The sequence below is a fragment of the Mustela nivalis genome (genome assembly GCF_964662115.1).
Source record: "Mustela nivalis genome assembly, chromosome: 14".
NCBI lineage: Eukaryota > Metazoa > Chordata > Mammalia > Carnivora > Mustelidae > Mustela > Mustela nivalis.
In genome coordinates, this window is record NC_139033.1 from 2,266,249 (window position 1) to 2,288,015 (window position 21,767).

The window sequence follows — 21,767 nt, forward strand, 5'->3', positions numbered from 1 at the left end:
TCGAGCCCCACATCGGGCTCTCTGCTTAGTGGGGAGCCTGCTCCCCCACCTCTCTCTCTGCCTGCCTCTCTGCCTACTTGTGATCTCTGTCTGTCAAACAAATAAATAAAATCTTAAAAAAAAAAAAGAGTAAGAACAAAAACAAACACAATGACCCAGGCTACTTGAGACACCAGTAAGCATGGTATGCGCAGTCCGTGAGTCTCCAGGACCTCCCTCAGAAGGCCCTCTCAAAGGGTGAGGGTGTCACAGATTTGGATTCGGATCCACCGACCCACTGCCTGTGGTTTGTGACCTTGGGCTAGTCTCCAGAAACTGTCCTTTCTACAACATAAAATGACATGATACTTGCTCACGCCAAGATGAAATCAAATGGCGTTTGAAAAGCCTTAACGCAGAGGATGACGCATGGTTGCTGTTCAATAAATGGTAGCTTTCAGAAATTACCAAGACTTCATATTTTTAACCATTTTTGATAGAACTCTTTGAAGAACGCTCTTCTATTTCCTAAATACAGTGAAACTTGATGACTCAAGGCTATCATTTTGAACGTCTCTGCAGTCGTTTTATTGTCACTGGATGCATTTCTAACACCTTCCCATAGTCACCTCTTTGTTCGGGCATTCCACATGTGCAGTGGGCTGATAACCAAGCTAAATGCCCCCCAGTAGAGAACGGATTAAAACACAGCAAAATTACATGGGTAGCCAATCAAAGTGCAAAAAGATACTCTAACAGTCATCAGAAAAATACCGAGATGCCCGGGAGGCTTGGTCAGTTCAGCAGCTGCACGCAGCTCAGGTCAGGATCTCAGGTCCTAGGATCAAGTCTGCTTCTCCCTCTCCCTTTGCCAACCCCGCCACCGCCACTCAGGCTCACTCGCTCTCTCTCTCCCTCTCTCAAATAAATAAATTAAAAGAAAAATACAAATTCACACATTGAGGTATTTCTGGTCCATCGGCATCACAAATATTAAAGAGAGCAGTATTATCTAAGAACAAAGAGAGAATAGCAGATAAGCACTTTCATACTCTAATGAGTGGTAGTATAAGTGGGTACAACTCTTTTGCAGGGCATTTACTCTTTGACCTAGCAATTCTATTTCGAAAAATCTATGCAACAGGGGGACCTGGGTGGCTCAGTTGGTTAAGCGTCTGCCTTTGGCTCAGGCTATGATGCCAGGTTCCTGGGATTGACTAAGTCAGCCAGGCATCCTTACAATTAAAAAAAAAAAAAAAGAATGTAGAGCTAAGCCAACAATTGTCACTTTTGAATAGAACTTTGATGCCATGGCGACTTTTTTCTGTTTATTTCAGGTTCAAGACTATGTGTAATAGGGGGACAGGGGATATCACCAATCTAGTCTCAGAATAACCAGAATGTTCCCGAGTTTTTTCATTGTTTCTCTTATTAGTCTTCATTCCCATCAAAATACTAACAGAAAACTGCTAATGTTTATTGAGTAATTAGTAATTAAATAATTAGGTATTATGATACAAATCTCTTCATAAAATAGACAGGTTATGAAGATTCAATAAGTAATATGTAGATATTCAATAAGATTCAATAAGATAATAAGATAATATGTACAGGGGCATCTGGGTGGCTCAGTGGGTTAAAGCCTCTGCCTTCGGCTCAGGTCATGATCTCAGCGTCCTGGGATTCAGCCCCAAGTCAGGCTCTTGACTTGGCAGGGAGCCTGCTTTCCCTCTCTTTCTCTGCCTGCCTCTCTGCCTACTTGTGATCTCTCTCTCTCTGTCAAATAAATAAATAACATCTTTAAAGAAAAAAAAAAGATAATATATACAAAGTACATAGGTTCCTTAGTTGTTATTTTTGTTATTTTTATCTCATTTAATTTAATTAAATTTAATTATGAAATCATTCTTATGACATAGGTATTATTGATATCCCCTCTGTATTGTCAAGAAAAATCAAGGTTCAAGAAGTTAAATAATTTATCCAAGATCACATAACACATAGCAGTGTTGAAGCTAAAAAGCGGTTTGAGACTCCAAAGTCTGTGTGCTTTACCACTAGGCTGAGAACACTTTGTCAAGTCTTCAGTTTCATGAGATGATTCTATTCCTAAAAGTGCAAAAAAGCAAATTTTAATTTTTTAATTGTTTTAAATTTCAATATATCATTTACTCATTATTATAATCAAATACAGTATATACTACCATCTTCAAATTATTTAATAATTTATTCTAAAGAATAGAGTTGAAAAGCACATGGTTTAAAGGACCCCTGTATCTTACCCTCCTCTATCTCAGCTTTCATGTCCTCTTCCCCAGAGGCAACCACCCTCAAACCATATAGTTTTTCCCCTGGTACTTATTACTGTCCTTCTAGATAGAAAACTAATACTACAATTTCTTGATGTATCAGTTTTAGAACGCCTATTGATTCATTTCTTGTACATTAACACCACTCCTTACTTACCCTCCTCGGATCTCTCCAACATCATTATACAGCCATTTGGGAGTAGAAATGTTTATATTATGACCAGATAAATTTTGTTTTCTACCAAACCAAGTAGATGAACTGTGACTATGTTTCCTTTCTTATAAAACCCTTTTTTTTTCCTAGAGTTTATAATTGACTTGGTTTTTAATTTCTCCAAGTATTGTTTTATACATATATATATATATATATATATATATATATATATATATATATATATAATTTTTCAAGGGCTCCAACATCTCTGCTATAGGCCTGTCAACAATATTTCCTACATTCTAAGAATCAGTTTCATGTTTTTCCTGGGGATCTCCTCTCAGAGTCTGTTTTCTTGCTCCAATCAAGACAAGTTGTTCTCTAGGGCCTACTGCACAGCTGTCATTTTGAATCATCTTTTTGCCATTGTCCTCTGAATTTCCTTTGCCTATTGCCCATTGTGAATCTCCTCTTCCTTCAAGTCTTGTCTCACTCTTTCTTATTTTACTCTCATTTTGTTAGAGTACATTTCCAAAAGCTTATTGAAAGAGGGCAAATGGAAGGTAGTTTTTTTAAGTCCCTGAATGCCTGAAAATATTTTTTTTGAAATAGAAGACCTTTCTGTTTATTTTTTAAGCTATTTTTATTAACATATAGTGTATTATTTGAAAATTTTTTTTTCTGATGTTAATCCCCAGTGATAGTTTGGTTAGATATAGAATTCTAGATTGGAAAGCTGGTGACTGCTCTCCCCTCAGGTATGGCACATCTATAACTAACACATATTTTTTTATTCCTTAATTTTTTAAAAGATTTTTTTAAAGTAATCTCTATACCCAACATGGGGATTGAACTCAAAATCAAGAGTTGTGTTCTCTACTGATGGAGCCAACTGAGAGGCCCAACATTTTTTTGTCAGACTCTATGTTCAGTGGGGGGCATGACTCCAAGATCAAGAGCTACATACTCTATGGACAGAGCCAGCCAGGTTTAATATTGTCTTAGTAAAGTTTTTGGAAAAGGCAAAGTATTTAGCCTTTCGTATTTAACTGGAAATCCCTCCAACAACCTTTTGTCTCCCAATATTTGTTGAAATCTCTTATCCACTATTGTCTCCCCTCATTTTATTTATCCTGGTGAGTTAGTACATTCTCATCCCTTTATTGTGTTTTAGCCAGATTTGGGGAGGAAAAGGAAATAAAGGTGCCTCCCAATATGCTGGTTTTAATTGGAAATTCCACAATGGCTTATTTATAAAATACTATACTATAAAATATTCATGCATATGAACAGAGGTGAGGTCTCCAAAGGATGAATTTTGTACTCTCTTTTCTCTTTGTCTGAGGAGAGAAGACCACCTTTATACTCTCCTGTGAGGGCTATACTCCTCAGCTTAACTTGGCTAACACCTAAACAAGGGAAATTGCTTCCTATGCACATAAAATTACAAACACAATTAGACTTGGTTTTCCTGTTTATAGACAAAGGTTTAAAAAACATTATGAACAAAAAACATTATAAACAAAGCTTTAAAAAATATGCAGGATATGTGGTCCCTGCTCTAAATCAGATTTTTGCTTTTATTTCTATTTTAGTTTATTTTTAAGAAAGGGATAGAAGCGTAGTGAAATGCATTTGTGAAAGGATTATGGATAAAATACCAGTATTCTGTATTTTTATTTGTTTACTTATATTTTTATTTTTAAGATTTATTTATTTATTTGAGAGAGAAAGAGAGGTACAAGGGGGTGGGTAAGAAGCAGAGGGAGAGAATCTTCAAGCAGACTCCCTGCTGAGCACAGAGCCTGACACAGGGCCCAATCCCACAACCCGTGAGGCCACAACCTGAGCCAAAACTGAGAGTCTGAATGCTTAAACAACCGAGTCACCTAGGTGCCCCTAGTAGTCTCTATTTTTAAAGAAATTTAAGAGTTAAAAAAACAAAACAAAACAAAATCCAGACAGTTAAATAGTGGTCTGTAATCTCAAAGGCACTGTCCTTCACTCTCAGATGGGTTTCTGCTACAGGTGGATTTTTCTGGAAGAATACGGAAACAGAGTTTGAAGAACAAGAGTTAGCATTCAACATCTGTGAAAAGAAGCAGGAGGAAGGGGCGCCTGGGTGGCTCAGTGGGTTAGGCATCTGCCTTCAGCTCGGGTCATGGTGCCAGGGTCCTGGGATGGAGCCCTGCGTTGGGCTCTCTGCTCAGCAGGGAGCCTGCTTCCCTTCCTCTCTCTCTCTGCCTGCCTCTCTGTCTGCTTGTGATCTCTGTAAAATAAATAAATAAAATCTTAAAAAGAAGCAGCAGCAGAAGGAAGCTTGTGAGATAATAGAACATATACATGCAAGTCTCTCGCTCAGTTCCTGACATGGGGCTCCTGAAACCCTTGTTATTTCCTAAATGATGAGCTCTTGGAGCATTTTTTGATCTAATGAGGTGACTCTGGCCTCCTGGATGGGCTCCTGGATTGGTGCTGGTCACTGGAAAGACCAAGCCAGGATTAGAAGCTTGGAATTTTCAGCCCCACCCCCTATTCTCTAGAGAGGGCAGAGGGGCTGGAAATGGGAGTTAATAATTGGTCATGCATGAGGAAGCTTCCATAAAATCCCAATACTCTGAGGTCTGGAGAGCTTCCAGGCTGGAGAACACATCGACACACTGGGAGAGTGGCATACCCCAACTTCCTGAGGACAGAAGGTCCTACACTCAGGACACTTCCAGACCCCACCTTATGTACCTCTTCAGCTGACTTGTCTTCTGTATCCTTTATCGTGTCCTCTCACAAGCTGGTAAATATAAGTAGCTGTTTCCCTGAGTTTTGTGAGATGTTCCAGCAAATTAATTGAACCTGAGAAGGGGATTGTGGGAACTCTGATTTATAGCTAATCAGTGAGAAGTACAGCTGATGAGCTAGACTTGCAGCAGGCATCTGAAGTGGGAGTTGAGGAGATAGTCTTGTGGGACCGAGCCCTGAACTTGTGGGATCTGATGCTATCCGCAGATAGTGTCAGAACAGAGTTGAATTGTAGGACACCCAGCTGGTGTTGCAGAATTGCTTGGCGCGGGGAAAACCCCCACATCTCTGGTGTCAGATGTGTCGTGAGTGCGGTAGTCCTGCGAGAGTCAGTGAGACACACTGGAGGGAGAACTGGTTTTTTTCTAAACAAAGCAGAGCTGGGCAGAGAGAAAGGCCCAACTGTGACATGCACCCGATAACGCCCCCGCCAAAACCACGGGACACTCTACAGTGATGATTGCCTGTCGGGGTTGGTGGGAGTTGGACCAAAGTAACAAGTTCCTGTAGCCCCATCCCACTCTTGCTTCCCTTAGTCACTCAGTATGAACTGTCCCAGAAAGGACGTGACCTTGGATGAACAACTCTCCACAGCTGTGGCTTGAAGCCCAAGGAGCTGGGAGCAGAGCCCATCTCTTGACTGTACTCCCAGCAATGGGACAGCAAGTCTTTGCTTGAATAGGGTCTGGGCAGCCCATCTCTTTGTCCATCATTACTGTCTGAGTCTCCTATAGCTGCTATAATAAATTAGCATAAACACTGTGACTCAAAGCAACAACAAATTTATGATCTTACAATTCTGGAGGTCAGGAGTCCAAAATCATCTCGTTGGGCTAAAGTCAAGGTGTTGGATCCAGAGGAGAACCCACTGCTTTGCCTTTCCCCTCCTCAAAAGACTGTTCACGATTCCTGGCTCATGACCCCCAGCCAGCAACACATTACTCCAACCTCTGCTTCCACTGTCACACTTTCACTATTCCCCTGCCTCCCTCTTTCCCTTATAAAGACTCTTGTGATGACACAGAGACCACTAGGATAATCTAGGATAATCTCCCGTCTCAAGATCCTTAACTTAATCCCATCTGCAAAGTCCCTTTTGCTCTGTGAGGTACCATATTCACAGGTTCCAGGGATTAGGGTATGGATATCTTTGGGGACATCATTCTGACTACCAAAATTACCAAAGAGACATTCTAGAGTAGCTGGTTAAAAGTAGCACCAACCAGATACCCTAGTTTGATCCCTACATTTGTCTACAATAATATCTCATGTAAATCCAGAGATTCCTCTGACTCAAGTACTATGCTAAGTGCTTGATGTGAATATCTCACTTATTTCTCTCCACAGTTCTGAAGTAGGTACTATCATTATAATCTTTATTTTGCAGATGAGGAAGTGGAGGCCCATCGAGGTTAAGCTATTTGCTTTTGGTCAAACCACTAGTAAATGGAAGAATCCTGATTTAAACCCTGGTCTGCCTGACTCCAAAGCTGGTACCCTTAGACCATATCTTTCTAACCCTCCTTTGCTTGTTGCTAAGATTAGGTCTTTAAGCTGCTCAACACAACCACCTCCCCTCACCCTACATGCCAGGTCAGGGTGGCACACGACAAAGGCTCAAATAAATACTTGTTAGATTGAATTCTCCAAAATTTAATCTTTCCAGTTTCCACACAACCATTAGGGTATTCTCCAATTCCCATATTCTTATTCTCACATCCAATAAACTTTTATTGGGCATTTATGTGCCAGGCACTGGAGAAATTCAAAGATGAATAAAACATGTGGCTCATTTCCAGGGAGCTCACTTTCCAGTGAGGGAGTTATGATTTTGACCTTAGAGTAATTTTTTATTTCCCTCCTGTTCCATCCCTTTGGACCATCAGCAATGAATTTGAAAACAGGAAGCATCATTATTATTGTTTCTGGACAATTATCTACAACAGGAATCTGAAGAACAAGAAGAGGAGGCTGGAAGCTCTTTGGGGCTTTTTTCCATATTAATATATATTTACTGTGCACACACACATATGTAGGGGTGATTTTAGGTTTTGTTTCCATTTTTTAAAAATGGAAGCATGTTCTATATATATTCTTATGCTTGTCTTTCCACTTAGGAATGCAAAGTAGGGTGCATTTCCAAACTGGCTTCCTACTAAATGTTTTGTTCCCTTACTGACACTCATCAAAACTAGTTTCAAGTGTTTTCCCCCAAAACTTACAGGATAAGAACTTCCTTTTGTTTTGGTTACAACAACCTTGAGGAGTGACAAGTCTACCTTGTACTAAACTATCTGGCACTCCATCCCCAGAATAGTCTTTCCAAAGCCTAAATTTTCTGGTCTCTTCTCTCCAAAATTTCCCCATTGCCTGAAGGATAAACTCAGATCTGCTCTGGTTGGCCTAACAGACAAGGATTTTCAGAATCTGGCCCCTAGAGCTATTCAGCCTCCCATGGTGGTCCTACACATACAAACCGGACCTCCCACTGGCTTTCTGTACTCTGCCATAGTGGTCTTCTTGCAGGTTCTGAACTGCACCAGCCTGCCTTGAATCCAGGCCTTCCAATATTTCTCTTCCCTTTCTGGACAGCATTCTCTCCTTCCTCCATCAGGATAAATTCTAATCACTCTTTGAGTCTCTGCTGAAGCCTCACTTCCTTAAGGTTTTCTTAGGCCCTTCTCAGCCTGCATCTTTCTTTTCTTTCCTTCATCCTGGGTACATACGTTATGCTAGAATTTAACTGCAAGTCTGTTTTGCCTGCAATTATCTCTGCCCCACTGGAAGGTCTGTCTTCTTCACCTGCTGAACAACCCCCCCCAACACACCCCCATTTCAGGCATCACACAGTTGGTGGCACATTGCAGGTGTTGATAAATGTTTGCTAAACGAGTGATAATGAATGACTCATGGGGAAATTTTACTGCTTCTGGTTAATATACAATGCGTAGGTGCAGTCTCATGTTGAATATTTGGTTCCACTGATAATGATAAAGAGAAAAAATCACCAAGATGAAGACATCCTAGTTTCTTTTTCAAAAGCACTTCATCTATTTTAAGGATTGTTCTTTTCTTGTGTTTATTCATTTGTGGCTTTAATCATTGTGAACCAGTTTATTTTAAATGGGTCTTTAAGAAACCAGTTATCTGAAGCATTTGGGATCTGATCTTGTGGTTTGTTGTTTCTGTTGACTCTTGCTCATGGTGGATTGTTTCCTTGTGTGTTTTGTAATTTCGAACACAGAGATCTTTATTTGTGGGAATCCAGGACATCTAGACTGAAGGTTTGCATTTAAGAGTTTGCTTAGCTCATTTCTTGGCTTAAGGGTTTCCCAAAGTAAATTTGAACCCTAAACCTTACATGAGTAGAGTCCTACTGTGAACAATTCTAAGGGGGCGTTTCTTTCCCACTCAAGGTCCAGAGTAAAAGAAATAGGCTTTCTTGCTATCTCCCTGTGTTGGCTGGATGACTTTTTCTAGTCCTTCCACCCTTTCCCTTAAGGGTATAGCTCTTTGAGGGTCGTTGAGTGGAGGCCACAGTGCCCTTCCCCCAAAGTTCTGTCCCCTGTCCTTTGGGACTTTTACAACTGAAACCCCTCCCCTGCTTCATGCAGATAAACCCTACCAGTTTAGTTTTCACCATCTGTTTTTCTGACTCCTTGAGATTATTCCTGTTTTCTGGTGGTGTTATATTTTACCCAGCATTATCTAGACGACTATTAACCGGGGAAAGTTTTTACATTATCTAGTCCAAAATAATGCCCAAAAATAGAAACCCAGTAGACTAGTTTATAGACCTTGCCCTCCATCTGTGAGCTTGAGTCTGTTTTTTATTTTTTTAAAGTCACGTTGTTCTCCTGCTATTTTCTGTATATTTACCACTCTTCTCTTATTCTCTCCCTACTTTTACAACAGTTACATTACAGAACAAAATGCCTTATGCTAATAATGTCTCATGTATAAACTAGACTTTTCTCCCCTTAGTATTTGGCTCCTATTACTGGTTCTTTTTCACCTCCTTTCCTAACTATCCTTTTATGTAATTTTCTAGTGAACAGACACCAAATATAGCTAGTATCTGATCCATATGTCACCTGCTAATTTAAATGTTCTTTTCTTAAAAAAAAAAACAAAACACTATCCTAATTTTGCAGATAAAAAAAAAAATCCTGAGGTCGACAAAACTGCTAGCAATGTTTCCATACATACCATTGTCAAAACGCTGGCAAATTTGGTAACATGAGGTGGCCCAGTTTTTTAAAATTCAGTACTAGTACTGCAAGACATATTTCTAATTTGAATAAAAATTCTAACTTGCTTAAAACATGGTCTAGGCCTAGATAAATTTCCTTTGGTCTTAGGTCTAGGAATACATGCGACACAAGTATTTCTACTGATATGCAAGTACATCAAGTGTACTTTATACAGATAATATTTGCAGCCCTGGAGTGCTTCACAGAGGGTCTGGTTTGTAAGGCTGTTCCTCCTTACTCATAGCTTCCTTGGAATTTCTCATTGACATAACAACCAAGTAAAAATGAGATGAGTATTGAAGAAACTACTTTTGTCATTGTTCTAGTCAAGGTTACACATTAGCTGACTTATAAATAAATCACTCTCTGTGACAGAAATATCAGCAACTAGGATAGTTTATAAGCATAACCACAAAACTTTTTCAAAAGGACTTTTAAAAAACTCCCTTAGTTATGACAGCTTTGGTTAATGAATATTCTACTTGCCTCTTCCTTTCAACCTCTAAAATGTTTTTAGAGTTGGTAAATCCCAATTTTAAAAACTTGAGAAAATTGTTGCTGTGATGGTCCCTATTGCTACCGCGTAACAGACCTAACAGACCACAGCTAAATGTAATGGATTAATATAACAATCATGTTATTTGCTCGTGAATCTGCAGGAAGTAGGGCAGGGCTCAAAGGGACAGTTCACCTGTGTTTCACATGGTGTTAGCTGAGGTGGCTTCGTGTGGGACTGGAGGTTCCAAGATGGCCTCACTCGTAGGGTTTCCGTTGAAATGGCTTGAACAATTGAGGACTGCATAGGACAGCTGGGCCTCCTTCCTTGTGGTGTTGGCTGGACTCTTTTATGTCTCTGGGGCCCTCTGCTGTCACCTGAGTTCCTGGAGTCCCCTTTCTCCAACAGAAAAGCCTGGACTTCTAGTCATGGCAGATGGTATTCCCTCTAGCTAACGTGTAAACTTCCAGGCCTCAGCTTGAAAGTTCTGGAACAGCATTGCCGCCAAGTTCTTTTGGTAAAAGCAAGTCAAAGAACAGCCTCCAAGGAGTGAGGAAAAAGACTCCAGCTCTTGGGAGGGGAAGATGCATGCACCCCCTAGGGATGGGAGAAATGGGCAGCAACCATCTTTGCAGACAATCTACCATGGTTACTTTATTAATGCATTTATAAATAACTGGCACCCATTCTGATTAAAAAGTCAAAACAAATCAAAGGAGAAGTTTATCAACTATAGCTTAGTATCAGTATTGAGACAGTTTATTGTAGTTGAGACTAAAGACGTCAAGGTATTTTCCCAATATAAATAAGCTTAGGGCAGAGCTTGAATGTCACTATTCTTTATCTGCACTTACAATTTCAAGTAAGAAGGTCTTGCTTGGTTAAAACAGTAAAGCTTAAGCTAAAGTCACCTAGTCCTTAAGATCTGGGGGGGATCTTTAGTTCACTGCCTCGGTGCATGTCTTCTCCCTGGCGGTCACATTGGTGGGGTACAGGGAGACATGAATAAATGCTGTTGTTTTCTTGTTCTCAAAACACCATATTGCAGGCTTGGACCAACTTTCTAATCCCACTAATTGTTTTTTAAAGAAATAACACGATTTTGATTTTGCAAATTTTATCACACCAAGTTCTCCACAATCGGGTACACCAAGATCTTACCATTGAAACCCTTCCTGGTGTTAAGCAGATGGATAATTTTGAAATATGTACGTATGGAATTAAGTTCCATGACTATCCAAATATGCCAACTATTTCCATGGCATTTGGAATTATGCAATGGAAAACGTTTCCAGTGATGCCTTTTTATGTGTTAATTTTGCAAAATTTATTCTCAATTATAATTTCAAATCACCTGAACAACAGAAGAAAATTAGAAGCTATATCAAAACCAAGAACTTATTTGAATTTAGCATTAAGAAAACATCTTAAGTTAATTAATTGGCACAAACTGAAGATAACCCATGTTTAACAAGCCAGTTCTGGTTGACATTTGCCAAAATAGGACATACTGAATATGTTGTTTTTGTCCAATATCCCTTAAAATTTTAAGAAAAAAATTAAAGCAGAGGGTACAAAATAATTTACTCCCATGAGATTCAGGAAACTTTAATCCTTTAAGAAGGAAATTTGCTTTCGTTAATTTTTTAAAAATCTGTACTTTGAACAATCTTTAAATTTTAAGACTTTTTCAAGACACAATTGTCCAATCTTCATACTGATGAACATGCCAGATAATTTAATTTCCTGCACATCTGCCAAGATTGGACATCTTCAGATTGGAATAAGACTGAATTCTAAGGTGTGTCCTTTAAAAAAAAAAACAACAAACAATTTCTCTTAAGTTGAAAGATTCATTAAAAGTATATTTTGAGGGGCGCCTGGGTGGCTCAGTGGTTTGGGCTGCTGCCTTCGGCTCGGGTCATGATTTCAGGGTCCTGGGATCGAGCCCCGCATCGGGCTCCCTGCTCCACAGGAAGCCTGCTTCCCTCTCTCTCTCTCTCTCTCTCTGCCTGCCTCTCTGCCTACTTGTGATCTCTGTCTGTCAAATAAATAAATAAAATCTTTAAAAAAAAAAGTATATTTTGAACATCTATCTCTTTGAAACACTTAAAATATCTTCGAGTTTAAAAATTCTTCATGTTGACTTGGGATAGCCTTGGCTCTTCAATTTTCAGTACTATTGTCTTTACTTTTCAGTATTGCATTTATTTAAAATAAGTGTATTTTTTAAAACACATTGCCATTGAACTTGGGCCAGATGCTTTGAAAGAGTGAGTTTAGGGGGGTTGGGGGAACAGGAAAAAATGTCTATAAATAGTTCTTTCTGTAGCATCTACTGTATAATAAAGTGTTGTGTAACTCTGCCATGCAACGTAAATAATGAAAGTAATTTGCATTTTCTTATTACTATTCATCCTCGAATTGAATCTGCAGTCTTTTGCCAATATTAAGGTCTATTTCTTACTTCGCTACATCCCCAGGGTCCCTGCTATGTTGAGAGAGGGGAGAGAAACAGTCCCTTTGTTTTGCACGCAGATTGTACAACAGGTAACACACCAAATGCTTTTTGCCTTGCAATTCTGTCCCATAGAACCAAAGGCAGTGTGGTCCATGCCTGGACCAGTACCGAACAGAGCCAGGGTAATGGAACTACACTTCCATCCCCTCCTTATTAACACCTTTTCCTCTTTTTCAATCAAGATGGTCCCAGAGTCTAGTCCAGGGCAATGATGCTGGGCTCAAACTAGAGGGAAACAGAGAAGACTCCAGAAGAAGAAATATTTTTAAAATTTCACCAGCCCAGAGGGCCTATTATTAGTGTGACAGAATAATGTGATGGAGAAATTAATGGACTTACTTTCCACTGCGGACTCATCACCAAAAACTAAGGGTTGTTTTTTATTTTTATTTTTTTCCTTTTCCCCAAGCAATTAAGCCTCAGAGTCCTGGAGCATTGGGTTTGCCTGGCTCAGGGGAGCTTAGACGCCTAGGAACTTTTGGACTTGGGGTTGAATGATCAAAATGCTAAGCCCCTAGCAGGGAGGAGGTTGGGAGTGTTATGTGAGAGGCCAGTGGTCCTGCTCCCTGAAGAATTCCATACTTAGTGATGCAGAACAGTGGTGAGGAACAAGGTGGTGGGAGAGAGATACATTATGTGGTATCTGGGGCTTCTCAGCTGAAATCTGCACACCAGCTGCTTGGAGACCTTGTTAAAATGCAATTCTGATTGAGGAGTCCTGGAGTGGGTCCAGAGATTCTGCATTTCTAACAAGCTCCTAAGGAGTGTTGATACTATTGGTTCTGGAACCTCGCTTTGAGTTAGTAAGTGGGTGAGAAGGAGAAGGTGGCAGAATTTCAAAGGAGGGGCCCAGGGAAGTCTAAGCCTCAAACTTGATGACAAAGAGCATCTATGCCAACAGACTTTAGGAACAGCTGAAGACAAAAAGCCCTTCCTCAAATATTCTGGCCTATTTCCCTACAACCTCTTTGCCTTCTTGACCCCAGGGTACCGAAGGAACCCAAATCCCACAGAATGAATTTCCACACTCCCTTGGTTTGAGGAAGAGACGGTGGAGGACCTTGAGCCACATTCTATGGAATTTAGAAAAATTAAAAAATGTGAAATTTTTTGAGCCCATGGAGCAAATTCATATGAATCACCCTTTCAATCTCAAAGTTAAAGAGCATCAGATTTGAGAATCAAAAAAGAACCATTCCTTAATTATTCAACGAACACACTTTAGGGGACAATGAATGGATTTCCCTAAACCCTGTCGGGTTTAGGGGCTTTCTGGGGCTTCCGACAAAGACAAAGTCCTTGAAGGCAGCGAGTGCCCCCAAAAGAGCTGAGGAATTTACAGTCCTTATCAGTCAATGATTTGGCTGTGGTCACCAAAGAAAATGGCCTTTCCTCTACACAAACTCTTCGAATTCCCCTTTGAGATTTTTTTCCTCCTTCAAGTCCTTGCTCTTCATTTAAACATGATTTCACCAGTACAAACATGCTCAGGAGAAAGACCCAGTTTGATTTTCTTCTGCCAGCATCTTCCAAAGATAGCCTCGCATCCCATTCTCTCATAAGAACAAATCTTAAAAATAAACTAAGGCAGTAAGTGCTGTGTCCAAAGCCAAGTTTGTTCCAAAGCTGAGAGTAATAAAATCCAGGGCTCCCTTCCCCTAAGTCAATTTTAAGAGCAAATGCTTTTCGTTGGTAATTTTGTTTGTAACTTCTGATCCTGCCATCTCTAGGACCTACGGTTTTATTAAAGCATTTCCAAATCTGGTTCTGATTACATAAGAAAAGTTTGTGCCCATGTTCATCAGTGTCACAATTCACGTGGAGCTACCGGCTTTATTTATCCTTATTTCTCCAGAAGGTCTACAATCTAGGCAGAGGGTCAGAAGGAATGACTGCGTCTTCTGCCTGATCATCTGTATTTCAGAAAGAAAAACTCACATGATCCAACATTTGTGCTTTACCAGCAGTTCTTTTTTTTTTTTAATTAGGTGCCAATGTTTAACATACGGTAATTTACATAAAAATCTAAATTTTTGATGGCCCTTAAAAAAATTGTACACCCTGGCAACTTACAGATGCCATTCCTCATGGCTGAATATCGGCCTGCCCATTTCACAAATGCCAATACTGAGGACCAAAGACATATTAAGTAACTTGCCCAAAGGGCTATGCCTTTAATTAATTCAATTAATAACAAAACCAGAAACACACAAAACTGCAGAGACACACATTAAATGGACACCTCTGTTTTTCTGGCGTATGCGTGTGAGTACCCATTCTCTGTCTTAGAAAGAGATGGCAAGCTCCAGGACTGAGAAGCGGTGGGAGTGGAGGACGGTGGTTCTCAAACGCCAGTGCATCAGAATCCCCTTGAGGGCCTGTTACAGCACAGATGGCTGGGTCCACCCCCAGAGTTTCAGATTCAGTGGGTTTGGGGTAGGGACAAGAATAATTAACATTTCTAACAAGTTCCCAGGGGCTGCTGCTGCTGCCAGTCCAGGGACCACACTAGCTGAGCTCGCTAAGAATTTGGGCTCTTGTCCTGGTTAGATCCAGTTGTGACCATTATACCAAGTCAGAAAACCTACTAAACTTTTGGGCAAGTTACTTAGTCTATGAAATGGAGCTAATGATAGTAGCTTAGGCTTATTGCAACAACTGAGTGGGTATAATAAATGTAAAGCAAAGTACATAGGACAGTGTCCGGCCCCTAGCAACTCTCTAAGAAGTATTAGTTATTATTGTTCATTCCTTCATGGAACAATTATTGATTGATTGCTTCCTCTGAGCCATGCATCAGGCACTAGGAATATAGTGGCAAATAAATCAATGCTTTGCCTTCTAAGAAGCTTACAACCCACTGGGGAGGCACACAACAAATGACCTTGTAAATATATAAGATAACGCCACACAGAAGAATTCTGCATTCCAAGCAAACCGAGTAGCAGCTGCACACAGAATTTTATGAGAACTCGGTCTAGTCTCAGTCACATCTTCCAGCTCAAAGAGGTGGTGGCACCGTGTTTCTAAGACAAAGGTCCCTTAGCAAAATGACTATATATACATCATTAATTTTTTATTATGTAGACTTACAATATATTTTACATTGTATATGTAATATTGATATATATGTTTTCTATGTCAATAACATTTATGTATAATAAAATATATTTTGTGTTTTAAATATGTTTTATATTTTTATATTCCTGTTTATATTTTATATATCCTAGGAATGGCTCCCATGATTATGGAGGCCAAGAAGTTCCAGAATGGGCTGTCTGCAAGCTGGAGACCCAGGAGCCAGAGATGTGATTCAGTCTGAATCCAAAGGCCTCAGAAAAAGGAGTACTGGTGTCTGAGGGCATGAGAAGATGGATACCCCAGCTCAAAAAGAGAGCCAATTCGCCCATCCTCTGCCTTTCCGTTCTATTCAGGCCCTCTGTGGACTGGATGATGCCCACCAGCACCGGTGAGGCCCTCCTTGCTCAGTGCACCGATTCCAACACCGACCACTTTCAGAAACACCCTCCGAGACACAGCCCCGGCGTAATATGTTACCGGCTCTCTGGGCGGCCAGAGTCCAGTCACGTGGACGCATGAAATCAGCCCTCGCGGGTATAGTCACACCAGCCGCCGATTCTTGAGTAGGTTTTGCCTGAGAGGAAACATTTGAAACAAGAACAGGGTGGGTGGAGAGTGTGCTAGAAGGGGAGGAGAGAGTAAGGCGGTTGCCGGCTGCTTTACACGGGTTGTTTGATCCTGGCAGGTACCTCTGGAGTAGAGATTACAGGACGAGGAGAGAAGCTGGTGGCAAAGGGGCAGACGAAGGATCTGAACACGCAGAGTCCGAGCTGGCCACCGTCACACCACAAGCCACAGATGACCCTTTCCGCTTCCGAATTCCCAGGCAGGGGCCAGCCTCAAGTATAACTTCCCTCCTGTGTTTGCCTCACTGCCCCTCTACTCTGCTCCTAGAGCAGCTGCCACAGATGTAATCAGGTGCAGGGAGCAGCCGCTTCTGATTCAGAACCCTTCTGACCCCAGGCCAGCCTCCTCTTTTCTCCCTATTGTCTTTCTCACAAGTTAAAAAAAAAAAAAAAAAAAGCTTTATTCTGGATAAAGTATGTAATCTGTAAGATGCAATACATACTCGTCATACTCATGGCTGGGAAATACAGACCAGCAAAGTAGAAAGAAATAAAAGTGGTCCAAAATCATCTCATTGCAGAAAAAGGCACTAAAATGTCAATACTCGTTCCCCTATCTTCCGATCCTAGGGATCCTGTCCTCTGTGCTTGGTAGCTAGCCCTTTCCAGTTACACGCTATTAAACTAACTGGGAGCTTGGTTTTGGTCTTCACTCTGGGGTTGCTCCTGGAGCTGGGCTCTCCGCATTGTGTTGGGTGAGGGGCACGGACTGGGAGGTAGACCGGAGCTGTGCGTGTTTGCAGTTGTTTATCCATTCGAAGTACTCACCTCCCAGCTTATTTCGAGCCTTTTTTTTCCCTAGGGCATCTATATTCAAGACCTGGCCCCGTCATTTCGGGTTGTTTTCCCTCGGGCGGGGTTTTTCCGCGCTGGAGGCTCTCTGTTCCTTCGAACTCTAAGTGTTAACTTTGGGGGTAGCTGGAACTGGCTTTCGCCGTGGGACTTTAGTTTGTAACGATGACTGGCCGCTGCAGGGGGTGACCCGGCCTCTCTTGCTTCCCCCGGCCTCAGGAAGCCCCGTCGCACCGGCGAAAGGGCAGCGCTGGGCTGAAAGGGCTGACCCGGAGGGAGTCGGGCGCCCGGCGCCTCTCGGTAACCTAGTAACCGGCGCCTTGGCAACGGGGAGGGGGCGGGACCTAGGGAGGAAGTCGGAAGCTGGAGGCTACGTCTCGCGAGAGTTCCTTTTGCGCGCGAACTCTGAGTGCCCGGGTACCTGGGCCCGCTCGCAGCTGGTGACTGTGCAGGTCACCGGGGCCCGCGGCGACCCCGGCAGACCTGGACACCTTTATCACCCCGCCATGGAGACCTCAGCGCAGCAGGAGCAGCAGCAGCCGGTGGCGGCCAAGATCAGAAACCTGCCCTGGTAGGAGGAGGCCTGTCTGCCGCGGGAAAGGGGATCGGTGACCGGGGTGGGCCAGCGGCCAGGCCGCCGCCCGCCGGACCTCGTCCTGCCGCCCCCGACCTGGCCCGGACGGAGCCCCAGATTTTCTCCTTGACATCCCCAGCTCCTCAGCCCCCTCCGTTCTTCTAGGACGTTTGCCAGGTCTTCCCGCTGCCCTACTCCCATCGCCCCCATTCCTTTTACGCGCTGCGGGTGACAGCACTGGGGTTAGATCCCGCATCTTCTGACTTTGCATCGGCCTCCGTACCAAAATGCTCTCTACTCTTGCCGGGATCTTCGATGCAATTATTGCTCAAATCCTAAACTGAAATGATCATGATGATTATAAGGCTTCCCAGTTAAGTTGTATTTAAATGGCTTCTTATTAGATTAGCAGGGACCCTGTTAGACGTTCCATCTTTACAAAGACCCTAGAAGGGAGGTAGTTATTATTCTAGTTATAAACCCAAAAGGTTAAAGGACTTGCCTCAGGTCCGGAGCTAGAAACAGGTTGGGATTTGAACCCAGGCGAAGTGAGAGCTTGCACTTGTAACCATCCTGCTTTCATAGTTGCCTCTGAGTGTTGTTTTAGAAACTGATGGGATCCGTCCTGATGTCTGTGAAAGCTCCAAGTTGGTCTTGTCTAAGAAGGAGATCAGTTTGTTTTTATCGTGGAAAAAAACACATAACATACCGTTTCCAGCTGTAAACATTGTAAAGGGTATAATTCCGTGACTTTAAGTACTTTGAGAATGTTGTGCTACTGTGTCACTCTCTAGTTCCCAAATTTTTCATTTTACCGCAGATGGAAACTCCATACTTTATGGGCAATTACTGTCCATCCCCACCGTCCCCTTCCTGCACTGCCAATCTGCTGTCTCTGAATTTGCCTATTGTGGCTGGTCATATAAATAGAATCGGTGTATGGCCTTTGGAGACTGGCGGCTTTCACAGCATCATGTTTTTGGGGTTCATCATGTTGTAGCGGGTGTGGTTGCTTCATTTCTTTTTATGGGTGAATAATCCATTGTATGGATCGACCACCACTTACTTGCCCATTCATCTTCTGATGTATATGTCTGATGTCAATCTTTTTAAAAGATTTTATTTATTTATTTGAGAAAGGGAGAGCAAGCATGAGGGGGAGAAGCAGACTCCCTGCTGAGCAGGGAGCCCAAGGCAGGGCAAAATCCAAGGACCCTGAGATCAGGAATTGAGCCAAAGGCAGATGCTTAACCGACTGAGCCACCCACGTTCCCCAGTGAGTCCAGTTTTTAATTTACTTTGAAATAGTAGGTGCCCATCCAGGTTGAGATTATTTATAGGCAGATAGCTGGAAAGGTAAAATGAGAGCAGTGCTGTGGGCATTTGGGCTATAACCTTGCTGGGGGCAGGCATGGTGGCTGTCCTGTGTATTGTAGGATGTTTAGTGACAGCCCTGGTGCCTATCCACTGGAGGCCTGTAGCACCCTCCACCCAAATGTGACAACCAAAAATGTCTCCAGATATCACCAAGTGTTTTCTGGAGGATGAAACTGTCCCTGGTTGAGAACCAGTGGTCTGTATTCAAAGTTAAAGGATTTTATTTCCCTTTCTCTTTTCATTAGGATATGAAAGGATTCTTTTGCATGTGACAGCATGTTCTGGCATTTGTGTGTATTGTAATCCATGCTACATTCTATTTCAGGGTTGAAAAATACCGGCCACAGACACTGAACGATCTGATTTCTCATCAGGACATTTTGAGTACCAGTAAGCATCCGTGTGTCAGTTGCTGTCATTCTAGTTGGAGGACCTGTATAAATTTCTTGGTGATGTCTCTGCTGAGTAATAACCTTGAAGTATCTGACTGAGCTTTATGGAATGTTGTTGTAAGAGCTGAGTCCCTTCAGATTTTTCATTGTTGCGTCTGCCTCTTATTTGAATGTGGACTTGAAGTGCGTTCGAGCCAACTCTAGGGCCCAGGTGAATAAGGCAACTCTTGGAAACTGATGGGCTCTCTCTTTCTTCCCAATCCTCAGTTCAGAAATTTATTAGTGAAGACCGCCTGCCACACCTGCTTCTCTATGGTCCTCCGGGGACAGGAAAGACCTCCACCATCCTGGCCTGTGCAAAACAGCTGTACAAAGATAAGGAATTTGGCTCCATGGTCTTGGAGGTAAGTAAGAGGATTCTTCTCACTCTGCAAAGAACTCGAGTCTCTTAGTTCTCTTAGATTTGTCTTACTTTACAAGTAAGTTGCTGTGCTGGAAGTGGGGAAAGAAACAGACAAAATATCTCGAGTGGCTTTTGTCTAGAGTCGACATTTGGGCCTGAGTTGGCATTAGCTAGAGGGCAGTGGTAGGGCTGGATATTTTTCTTTGCCTTTGCCAGCTTGCACGCAAACACTCTGGGGTGCCTCAGTGAGTGGTCACTTGGTGGCTTGCTGTCTTCCACGTGCCCATCCAGAGTTCGTCTCCATGTGGCTCCCTCCCGTTCTTGCCCTGGAAGGCTGAATAGTCTTGACTACAGGCTGCCTTGTCCTTTGGTTCCCCCGGTTACGTTTGGCCAATAGGGGCCCTGGCAGGAGTCGGGAGAAGGAGAGCGGTGCCTGGTTCTGTCTGGGGGGTCACCACAGGCTGACAGCATCCCCACCTGCTGGGCAGATCCCACAGCCTTCTCCAGCTGAGCACCACTCCCCCACTCACCTCTTAAGACCTGGGGTTGGTAGTGGGTCCCAGCAGTTGCAGAGGAGTTGCACAGCTCTTGTGGTTTCCCCATCCCCCCCGCCGTTTCAAATCTCTCTACATGTCATTCTTTTCAAATCCCTGAACTTGCGAATGCCATCTGTTTGCTCTGAGAGTGGACTGATACCCTTAGATTACAAAGTTGCAAATATTGTCTATTGCAAGAAAAAAATGTCTAACTAATTTTTTCATCATAGCTCTTAGAACTTTCCTGCCACCAGTGTTCTTCCTTCAGTATGTTAAAGACTGGTAACTTCTGGGTTGCTCTGGGTTGAGGTGGCTCAAATCAGCATGATTCTGTTCATGCCCGAGGTGCTGTTCACTTTGGTCAGGCCAATGAGTTACTCTGCCAGAGTATGTCAGTGGTTTTCTTCCAGTGCGGAAGGAAACACAGTCATTTGCCTTTCAGAACGTAACGTAATGGTGTAGTGAGTTGTGAGTTTTAAATACAGTTGTGATCTTGGTTTTTAATAGTGTCTATTTCACAGCTGTCGTTAGACCTGGAGACCTAGCCTGCCGAGCTGGGTGGATGAAAGGTAAATAAGTTCGTAGATAACATACAAACGTGTTTCTAATGGACTCTGCTTTCTCTCTCCCGCATTAGCTGAATGCTTCAGATGACCGAGGAATAGAGATCGTTCGGGGACCCATCCTGAGCTTTGCTAGCACAAGGACAATATTTAAGTAAGAATTATTTGCCTAATTTCTCTCCCTGGAGACTCTGATCAGTGAGAGGACAGAGCTTTATTTTTTTAATCCTCCCCTTTGCTTGTCTATAAAGGTACAAAATGACTTCACCAAAAGTAGCCATGAAAAAGAGGTACAAAGATGCTAGTAAGAAATAATTCCAGGGACGTCTGGGTGGCTCAGTTGGTTAAGCAGCTGCCTTCGGCTCAGGTCATGATCCCGGCGCCCTGGGATCGAGTCCCACATTGGGCTTCTTGCTCGGCAGGGAACCTGCTTCTCCCTCTGCCTCTGCCTGCCTCTCTGTCTGCCTGTGCTCGCTCGCTCTCTCTCCCTTTATCCCTGACAAATAAATAAATAAAAATCTTAAAAAAAAAAAAAAAGGTATAATGTCTGTTAAGGACCTGCTCCCTACTTTAGGGACAACTGCCTTCTTGCTGTGTCCTCAGATGGTGGAGAGAGTGAGAAGAAGCAAGCTCTCTGCTCTTCTCTGTTCACATAGGGGCTCTAAGCCCATCACAAAGACTCCACTGTCATGACCTCCTTACCTCCCTAAGGCTCCCATTTGCAAATATCATCTTATCGGGTTTGGGATTTCAACATATGAGTTTGGAGGTGGGGGACACATCCAGTCCACAGCACATCATTTTATAGCACATCCTACAACAACAACCCTATGAACTCAGTGCCATTCTGACCCCCATGCGAGAGAGGAGGAGGCGTGGCTTAGGAATGGTAACTGACATGCCCATGTTCATGTG

General features: G+C 42.5%; 1 protein-coding gene and 1 long non-coding RNA gene across 2 annotated transcripts; one reads left to right on the plus strand and one right to left on the minus strand.

The window, feature by feature from the left end:
* Window positions 1-1,827: 1,827 nt before the first annotated feature.
* On the minus strand, window positions 1,828-17,330 carry LOC309848478. The gene is made up of 3 exons (XR_014303064.1): window positions 16,984-17,330; window positions 16,067-16,163; window positions 1,828-2,088 (listed from the first exon to the last, which is right to left on the minus strand). It is a non-coding gene; the product is annotated as an uncharacterized lncRNA (long non-coding RNA).
* A 44-nt stretch (window positions 17,331-17,374) lies between these two features.
* Window positions 17,375-21,265, plus strand: LOC309848476 (replication factor C subunit 5-like). Its single transcript, XM_082700128.1, has 4 exons — window positions 17,375-17,578; window positions 19,284-19,348; window positions 19,618-19,754; window positions 20,927-21,265. The coding sequence occupies exons 1-4, from the start codon at window positions 17,514-17,516 to the stop codon at window positions 21,008-21,010; spliced, it is 351 nt and encodes a 116-aa protein (XP_082556254.1). The 5' UTR covers window positions 17,375-17,513; the 3' UTR covers window positions 21,011-21,265.
* Window positions 21,266-21,767: the final 502 nt, after the last annotated feature.